Source organism: Medicago truncatula, chromosome 2 (genome assembly GCF_003473485.1).
Source record: "Medicago truncatula cultivar Jemalong A17 chromosome 2, MtrunA17r5.0-ANR, whole genome shotgun sequence".
Taxonomy (NCBI): Eukaryota; Viridiplantae; Streptophyta; class Magnoliopsida; order Fabales; family Fabaceae; genus Medicago; species Medicago truncatula.
Window position 1 is genome coordinate 46,181,661 of NC_053043.1, and position 9,872 is coordinate 46,191,532.

The following is a 9,872-nucleotide window of genomic DNA, read 5'->3' on the forward strand; positions in this document are numbered from 1 at the left end:
GCCAACAAAGCATACTTTTACTATATATGAAAAACAAATGAGTACTATCTTCAGCACTTTCTTCACACACCGCGCACTAATCAGGACATTGAACACCTTTTGATTGCAACCGAACTCTTGTAGGCAAATAGTTACGACATGCTCTTCACCATAAATTTTTAACCTTTGGTGGCAATTTATGCTTCCAAACACAATTCCAGTTCCTGGCGCACGATGTTGTAAAGTTGCAATGTTGTGATTCATAATGTCCTTGTATGCACTCCTAACTGTGTAAGCACCATCCTTCTCTAATTTCCAAGTAGGCACATCATTAATCACTGAAGCCAACAATGGAATATTAAAAATACTTTTGGCTGTATTAGTATAAAAAATATATATTAATTAGTTCCATGTTTCATTGCTTCTGAGGTGTAACCATCAAGTCCGCAAAAATTATATGTGGTCACTCCAAATGTTGAGGAGTGGAGTGGTCGGCAAAATACGATCAGCGTTACAAAGTCAAGGATGGTCCTAAACTAGTATTCGTTCTCTTGTACCAATACTCCAATGCAAATTCCTTCGAATTACATCTTTCACATTCCAAATACTACGCCAAACATAACTAGGATTATGGCCAATACCAGCTCCAAAGTAATCACATCTAGAAAAGTATTTTGCTTTGAGTAAACGTGTGAATAAAGACTCTGGATTAGAAACCAACTTCCAAGCCTCCTTGTCAACCATAACCATATTAAATACCTTAAAACTTTTAAAACTTATTCCATTGAACATGTAAGGAGTGAAAAGTTTTTCCCAAAATAGCCAGTGTAAGCCTCGAAAATTTGTTGAATTATGACCCCCGAAAAAGTTTAACATTCTCTCATTTTCATTAATGAGTGATCATGGGATGAGAAAAACACTCCTGACATGTGAAGACACATACTACAATACTGATTTAATAAGGATTTCCCTTCCAACTTGGGAAAATATAATTCAATTTTTTTTTTTTTTAAGGATACTCAATTAGTTAGTTTAATTTGCATAGAGAAAGAGAACAAATAGAAAGAAAGAAACTAAGCAAAGTATTAATATTAAAGCAATGAACCTATCAAAGTTAGAGAAAAATAAAGAAAAGGAAGTACTCATTTGTCAGATTTAGGTGCGAATTAGATTAGATGTGGGGGGTAGAATTGAAGCAAGTTATCAACCGCTGAATACAGCTTTGTTTACTCTAACAAAATGTCACCATCCAATAATAGTCGTGTCACTTTATGCTTCAGGACCACAAAATGATTTAACAATGTCCCTTTTTTCATTATATTATTAAAACATCTCATAATGCTTATTATGTTGAGTTTAATGGATATGATTAGTCGGTTGGACCAACACTTACAATCAATAAAAATCAACTATTTCTTCACATCATACCATTAAAGTGAAGTATACTTTAGTAATTTGATGAAATACAAGGTTGCTATCAAACTATGGTGTAAAATTATTTTAGACGTGGATCTTATTTTCTATTAATTTTTTTTTAGGAGATGATGATATTAATTCTTGGTAGTCATACTCATACCGGTGAGTTAGTTGGGCTGCTCAATGGCACTGCTCAACTGCCCCTTAATTGGAGTTTTTTTTTTTCTTCATAATTAATATGCTAGCCGATTTGCTTATCAAAAAAATAAATGCTAGCCATTTCATGTTATTCTTATAAATATAAAATATAAGGAAAAAAATACAATGAGTGTGATGTGTATGAGTTGGTTAAACAATAATATATACAGTTAAAACATAGATCAATACTATAAACAATATACTTAGAGGTTTTGTTAATGCAGTAAAAAAGACAAGATAAGTAGCCTAGGAAGACAACAATGTCACCACCGACAACCTTTTTGTTTGTCAACAAACAGCTTACACCTGGCATTTCCTTCTCCTCATAGAATGCACATTACACATGTTATACAGTACTTGTAGCACCTTACTCTTGTTCTTCTTACAAACCATCATCACTTACATTTCACACCCACGTGACCAAAAAACACAAACACATGTGTAACATATAATCCAAACCAAAGTTCATTCATTCTTTCCTTCACTAGTGAGTTTCTTTTTCTCTCTTTGGTTCATTCATTCTTCCAAAATAATTACCATGAGAGCCTTTGAAATTGTGTTGGTTCTACTTTGGTTCCTACCAAAAATGTTTTGCACCAATGTGGATTATGACCATAGAGCATTGGTCATTGATGGTAAACGTAGAGTCTTGATTTCTGGTTCTATTCACTACCCTCGTAGTACTCCACAGGTTTTATTTTATGTCTCTCTTTGATTCTGTTTGTGAGTTTTTGCATTGTATTTGATTTTAAACAGTGCTGAATTTGTTGTTGTTTATAGATGTGGCCAGACCTTATTCAGAAATCTAAAGATGGAGGACTTGATGTCATTGAAACCTATGTTTTCTGGAACTTACATGAACCTGTTAAAGGCCAGGTTCTCTTTGCTTCATTTCTTCTCTCACATTTTTACCACTTTCTTTCTTATTCTACTTGCTTTCAGCATTTCCTATGTTAATATGTGAAAGAAAAAGTTTGAATTGCAGATAGAATTAGTAGTTTAAAAAATGTATATGTTAAGCTTAATTGCTAATTGTTGAAAGCATAAAATGTTGAACACCTTTTTGGGACATGTTTGAATTGACTTATCTGAGCTTATGTACTGACATAAGCACTTCTAAGACTCTTTGAGAAAGACTATGAAAACAACTTATTTATATAAAAGTAATTTGATTTATTTATGTTTTGTCAATAAAAATAGCTTATATAGAAGCACTTATATGGTATAAGTGCTTAATTTAAGTTGTTTATCTAAACATGGTCTTGATCTAGTTTCGAATGAAAAGACATAGATTAAGGTTAGAAAGACTATTATAATTCATTGAAATGAAATGGATTTTTGCAGTATGATTTTGATGGGAGGAAGGATTTAGTGAAATTTGTAAAGGCAGTGGCTGAGGCAGGACTATATGTGCATCTCCGGATCGGTCCATATGTGTGTGCTGAATGGAACTACGGGTAAAGTTTGGTCCTTTCTGTGTATTATTTTTCTGTGGTGTTCATGTCTAATTGAGGGCTTTAACTTCTTGACAGTGGTTTCCCTCTTTGGCTTCACTTCATTCCAGGGATTAAGTTCCGAACTGACAATGAACCATTTAAGGTAGGCTAACCTTCACCCTGTTGCTTCATGCATTTGTCCTTAAATCTGAGTTCACTTGACAGGAAACTTTGTCTTCAGGCCGAAATGAAGCGATTCACCGCTAAGATTGTCGATCTCATGAAGCAAGAGAAACTGTATGCATCACAAGGAGGACCTATAATTTTATCTCAGGTTTTTAATCATTAAATACATGGTCTTTTTGAAGTATATAGTTAATATATTTTTGTAGATATTAAGGTCAGAGCTCATATTTGTTAATGTGAGAGTATTTGTGCTTTCTAATGCCAGATTGAAAATGAGTATGGAAACATTGATAGTCACTATGGTTCTGCTGGTAAATCATACATCAACTGGGCTGCAAAAATGGCTACATCTCTTGATACAGGTGTTCCTTGGGTCATGTGTCAGCAAGGAGATGCTCCTGATCCAATCGTAAGTTTTATGTTTTAATATGCCAACGTCAATTATTTTCCGGTTTATGGTTTACTAGATTGTCTATCTTCTGGAAAGGAGTAATCTTAGTTTGCTAACCACTCGCAGATTAATACATGCAATGGATTTTACTGTGATCAATTCACACCAAACTCTAATACAAAGCCGAAAATGTGGACTGAGAATTGGAGTGGATGGTTAGCGACTTACTGTCCTTTTTTATATAAATCATTTCAATAAAATATGTTCCTCCAAACGTGTATAATGGATTGTGTATCTCCTTTCTTGTTCTACTTGTTCTTTTTGTTATTTTCTCAATCTTTTGAATTATTTGGAATGGTAGGTTTCTTTCATTCGGTGGTGCTGTTCCTCACCGACCTGTGGAAGATCTTGCATTTGCTGTGGCACGCTTTTTCCAACGTGGTGGAACATTTCAAAACTACTATATGGTATTGCAACCTGAAATGTTGTTCGCAAGTTCAATTTTATATGATAGTATTACTTCACGGAAAAATTGGCTCTAAGAGGAATTAGCTAATACTTTATCATTTTTTATTGCTTGCCCAAAAACAGTACCATGGAGGAACCAACTTTGACCGAAGTACCGGCGGACCTTTCATTGCTACAAGTTATGATTATGATGCACCGATTGATGAGTATGGTATGACTCTTTCAACCTTAATACGAGTATATTTTGTTCATGTTGTAGCCATCGCAAATGCACCACTGGTAATACCTCGGTCCTCGAAGAAGATAAATTAATAATATTACACGCATAGTTATTTTCTTTTATTTAGAAGAGAAATTACACTGGACAATTTTCTGTGTGTGTTTAATATCTCTACTATACGCTGCAGGAATTATTAGGCAGCAAAAGTGGGGTCATCTTAAAGATGTACACAAGGCCATAAAGCTTTGTGAAGAAGCACTAATAGCTACTGATCCCAAGATTTCATCTCTTGGTCAAAACCTAGAGGTATAGGTGGTATGTATTGAAATTTTTGTCTGTTCGAAACATCTTACTCCACGTCTTAGGATAGAAATATCTGGATCATTGTAACTAAAATTCTTCTAGTTTGTCAATCTTGTAAGTTACTTTCTCTGGAAAATTCCCTCCATTGAGTGCAATTTTTCCACAGCCACTATTTTCGGCACTAACTAGATTAGTTCTTAACAGTCTTTTACTATTTAAACCGCAGGCGGCAGTTTATAAGACAGGATCTGTATGTGCTGCCTTTCTCGCCAACGTGGATACTAAAAATGATAAAACCGTAAATTTCAGTGGCAATTCATATCACTTGCCTGCATGGTCTGTGAGCATCTTACCAGATTGCAAGAATGTAGTGCTTAATACTGCAAAGGTTTGTCTTACCTTCATTTGTGTTAAGTTGCTTCAATAACAACAATTATCGCAATCAAAATAGATAGTTTAATTGAATAGAGTTACAAAAAAAGTGTGATTAATATTCATTTTGTGATTATTCTATCTATAGCCAAGCTGTTTTCTCTTATTTGTTAGTCCAAGGTAAGTAGGATGTAATAAAAATATCATTTTTTTATGGCAGATTAATTCTGCATCTGCGATTTCAAACTTCGTAACTGAAGATATCAGTTCTTTAGAAACTTCTAGTTCAAAATGGAGTTGGATAAACGAACCTGTGGGTATTTCGAAGGATGATATATTGTCTAAGACTGGATTACTTGAGCAAATAAATACCACAGCTGATAGAAGTGATTATTTGTGGTACTCATTAAGGTACACAAGCCTCCAAATTTGAAAGATATTTGCTTTGACCGATGATTATGTACTTCTTGATAACACTTCTCTTGTATTTTTTAAAGCCTTGATCTTGCGGATGATCCCGGTTCTCAAACTGTCCTGCACATTGAATCACTTGGCCATGCCCTTCATGCTTTCATAAACGGCAAGCTTGCTGGTAAACATTTGTTAGGGTTTTTATGGTTTTTTGTATTCTGGATCTCTCAGAGAGCCTTTGTTTTATTGAATCTCAAACAAAACTGTTGAAAATTAAAAAACTTCCCACATAGGAGCCTTTGTTTATAAGTCATCAAAAGTTTGAGACCACTGGTTCAAACTTTTGGACCATGGGCCTCTACACTATAAACAAACTAACCAACTATGTTCCTACACTCCAATTGGGTGTGTGCCATAATCCAACAAATACCAAGGTTGATGTTAAATCAAGTTGCTCATGGAAGTTCTTCTAATATCATATGCTCTTTTAGCAGATGTCCTAGGAGTGTCCTTTACAAGGAACTAGTCTAGCTATTTCTTTTTTCCTGTTTCTTTTCCTTTAGCTCATGTAACAAAAAAAAAAAAGTAACTATTCTGTGATATTATTGACAACTTTTCAGGGAATCAAGCAGGAAACAGTGATAAATCTAAGCTTAATGTGGACATCCCAATCGCACTAGTTTCCGGAAAGAACAAAATTGATCTACTGAGTTTAACAGTTGGACTTCAGGTTCAGCTTTTCTTGTTTTTAGTTTCTAAATATGCATTTGCTCATTATATTCCACCGTGCATAGACTGGCTTGCTCCTTCAGTGATTTCTCTCATTACTATATCTAAGCTAATATGAACCATATACACATCAGAACTATGGAGCCTTTTTTGACACAGTGGGAGCAGGGATCACCGGTCCCGTGATATTGAAAGGTTTGAAGAATGGCAACAACACTCTTGATCTCTCCTCTCGGAAGTGGACATATCAGGTCAATCTTAAATTTTTGATCGAAAACTATTTATTATTCTTTCTTTATCACTTTAATGGAATACATTGTTAATGGAGTTAATTTTTTCGATACAGATTGGCCTAAAAGGCGAAGATTTAGGTCTGTCTAGTGGAAGTTCTGGAGGGTGGAATTCACAGTCTACTTACCCTAAGAACCAACCATTGGTTTGGTACAAGGTAGTTTTATTTTCAATTTATTGTTTCCCTTGATATAAGTAAGGGAATTTCAAATTAAGGAAATGCCACTATATGAAAAATGTTTTTTTGCTACTAACCAATGTAATACATGTTGCACTAGACAAACTTTGATGCTCCATCCGGCAGTAATCCAGTTGCGATTGACTTCACGGGGATGGGAAAAGGTGAGGCTTGGGTAAATGGACAAAGCATTGGGCGATACTGGCCTACATATGTCGCTTCAAATGCCGGTTGCACAGACTCATGCAACTATAGAGGACCTTATACTTCATCTAAATGTCGCAAGAACTGTGGAAAACCGTCACAGACATTGTAAGTGTTGCAAATTTTCAATAAAAAAAAGTTTAAACAAAGAAAATAATCTTGATCTATGATGTTACTGAGACAATAATCGCATCTTGCAGATACCATGTACCACGATCGTTTTTGAAACCAAACGGCAACACTCTTGTATTGTTTGAGGAAAATGGCGGTGATCCGACCCAAATATCTTTTGCTACAAAACAGCTGGAAAGTGTGTGTTCACATGTATCTGATTCTCACCCACCTCAAATAGACTTGTGGAACCAAGATACAGAATCAGGGGGAAAAGTAGGGCCTGCTCTGTTGCTCAGTTGTCCTAATCATAATCAGGTAATTTCATCCATCAAATTTGCAAGCTATGGAACACCTTTAGGGACGTGTGGAAACTTCTACCGCGGACGCTGCAGCAGCAATAAGGCGCTGTCAATTGTAAAGAAGGTGTTTATCTGAACTCCTGTTCCCTTACTAATTTGTTATGTTTCACATTGGTTTAGATTGACTATGTTGGCCATGGCTAATAGTTTACTGATATGTGAGTAGGTTGCTTGAGCTGATCAGAATAATAGAAAATCAACTAACCAATTAATTGTATTTAAACACAAGCAGTAATATGTAACTCTAAGCTTGAACAATAGAAAACACTACAACCACTTTGCAGCCGTAGACAGACACAATTTGCCGAACTCGGTGATCAAATCTTGTTTGTTTTTGTTGGTTTTAAAGAGGTTAGCGGCTGAAACACACTATGCACAGAAAAGTGGAGAATTGTGGGTTCAACCCGAGCTCTAACATATCAAATGTTCCCACATCCTTTTACCATATGAGTTGTACTTACGGGACAATCACTTGTGTTCTTTGTTTCCGTTTATCATATCTGTTGTCTTTTGAACCAGAGTTGTTGTAACATACTAAAATCATCTTATTAACAGGCCTGCATTGGATCAAGAAGTTGTAGTGTTGGAGTATCAACTGATACATTTGGAGACCCTTGTAGAGGAGTACCGAAAAGTTTAGCTGTTGAAGCTACTTGTGCATAGACAAACATGTAACATGTTGCTCTAAGAGCAGTCCTCAATTGTGTTCAACTCTTATCTTCAATTCATCTTCCCTATCTAAATTAGAATTGTATTCTAGGAACATCCCAATTTTTTATTTTTCACTTAGAATAGTGCTGTACCACTTGCAATAAAAGAACAAAAATGTGGTCCATATGGTGATCTTTGATACGTGATAAAACGGTGTTCTTTTGTTGTTCTAGTAGTGAAAAGGATGGTAATGGTCCCATATATACTTGTAATACAAGTTGCACTCAGTGTGAGGAACCTGAACAGTGAAAAGTGGAAAATTTGGACTTTTGGAGTATGAACCAAGTTGGATTATTAGTTGGAAAATGATGTATTTGAAATTTTACTTCTTGTAGAGGAAGGTAACGAGATAGAGGAGATTCAATTAATCAACATTAGGCAAAATTTGTGTTGAGTTCTGTTAATCATGTTTCTGTAGATATCCTAACATTTGAATGAAAATATAATACATGATTTATTTGAAAACTTTATATTTTTTTATTTTAATCACCTGTATTATTTTTTTAAAAAAATGGTGACTTCTTTAATAAATATAATAATAAAGAATAATCAATGTTTATTTTCTTCAAGTATTTTACATGCATATATATATAAGTTTTAATATACTTTTTTTTAACGTATCATATCTTAAATTTAAAAAAAAAATTGTGTATTTGCGTACCCATATTGTATGCCCAAATGCCCTTAATTTGGAAATGCTAGCAAGTGTCATAAGGGTACTTGTTTAGAAGTTTAAAGTAAAAGTTTTATCTTAGAAATTGTGTATTCAATACATTGAAACAACAAAAAGTAATTTTTTTCAACAAAAAATTTATCAGTTATTTCTATTTTTGAATCTTTAACAAGTGTCTTTAAGGCAATTGTTTGCATAACCCTAATATTAGTTCTATGAAGCAGATTTTTTTTTGTTCATAATCAATATGTAGAATTTATTCTTTTTTTATTTTTAAATACAAAGAAAAAGTGTTCTCAATACTTTTTGTCACATGAGCTGCAGAAATTTAACGATCCAAATTGAGTCAGTTGGTAAAAAGATGTTTCATTTAACAATCCAAATTGATTCAGTTGGTAAAAAGATGTCTCATATGCTAGAAGGGTATGAATTCAATTCTCGCAGCTATAATGAAAAATGGATGGGTAATTTATAAATACCCCTAGTGAACCCGTCATCTAAGTTATCTAAACTTTTTTTTATATAAAATAAAGTAAAAATATGCAATGTATGTAAATAATGTGATAATAAAAAAGTATAATAAACGTGTTTGAGTTGATTAAACAATGTTAAGTTTGTCCTTACGAGCTTAGTTTAGTTGGTATAGACAATGCATCATAATATATGTAAAATACGAGGTTCAAACCCCGACCATCAAAAAAAAAAAAACAATGCTAAGTTTGTGGAGAATGATATTGCAGTTCAACCCCCACATGAATACATTTTTAAAGTTGTTTTATGATGCAACAAGAATCCAATTTGATATCCCTAATGAGGTCAAAAATCCTATCTATTTTTTTTTTTTAAATTAGAGGTGTTTATTATAGTTTTAGAATAAATTAATGCACATATTTTTTAAAAAATTTAATAATAATTAGACTTTATTTTACAAACTAGTTAGATATATTTATGTACTTAAATTATAATAATAAGATGAAATAATTTAGATGACGAGTTGAGTAAGAATTTTACCTAATATTTATCAAATGTTACAAGAACTAAATAATAACACCTATTTTTTATTTAGTTATATTTTTTAAGTGTTACTAAATCTCATATATATGTTATAGTGCCTACCACATAAGGTATTTTTTTTTTTTGAAGGATACCACATAAGGTATTTATTCACTGAATATACGTTTATAATTCGGACAGAGGGCGTATTACCTTGTTTCTCCTCATAGAATGTACATT

At 33.5% G+C, this 9,872-nt stretch overlaps 1 protein-coding gene across 3 annotated transcripts; it reads left to right on the plus strand.

Moving 5' to 3' along the window:
* Window positions 1-1,881: 1,881 nt before the first annotated feature.
* On the plus strand, window positions 1,882-8,334 carry LOC11412797 (beta-galactosidase 8). Of its 3 annotated transcripts, none has more exons than XM_039830829.1 (19): window positions 1,882-2,080; window positions 2,374-2,469; window positions 2,938-3,050; window positions 3,126-3,192; window positions 3,271-3,363; window positions 3,481-3,624; window positions 3,733-3,821; window positions 3,968-4,073; window positions 4,198-4,285; window positions 4,482-4,600; window positions 4,824-4,985; window positions 5,190-5,380; window positions 5,467-5,561; window positions 6,001-6,110; window positions 6,244-6,360; window positions 6,456-6,557; window positions 6,679-6,890; window positions 6,983-7,319; window positions 7,811-8,334. In XM_039830829.1, the coding sequence occupies exons 2-19, from the start codon at window positions 2,374-2,376 to the stop codon at window positions 7,916-7,918; spliced, it is 2,349 nt and encodes a 782-aa protein (XP_039686763.1). In that variant the 5' UTR covers window positions 1,882-2,080; the 3' UTR covers window positions 7,919-8,334. The 3 variants fall into 3 exon arrangements, with proteins under 3 accessions (XP_039686763.1, XP_003597217.1, XP_039686762.1); XM_003597169.4 differs by having other exon boundaries at window positions 1,888-2,284; XM_039830828.1 differs by lacking the exon at window positions 1,882-2,080 and adding an exon at window positions 2,088-2,228.
* The last annotated feature ends 1,538 nt before the right edge of the window (window positions 8,335-9,872 follow it).

Bases quoted from the DNA above. Each gene is read 5' to 3' on its own strand.
- LOC11412797 (XM_003597169.4), top strand. From the start codon at position 2,132: ATGAGAGCCTTTGAAATTGTGTTGGTTCTACTTTGGTTCCTACCAAAA. The intron at 3,625-3,732 runs GTAAGTTTTATG...AACCACTCGCAG, and splicing joins GAGATGCTCCTGATCCAATC to ATTAATACATGCAATGGATT. The intron at 6,361-6,455 runs GTCAATCTTAAA...TTTTCGATACAG, and splicing joins CTCGGAAGTGGACATATCAG to ATTGGCCTAAAAGGCGAAGA.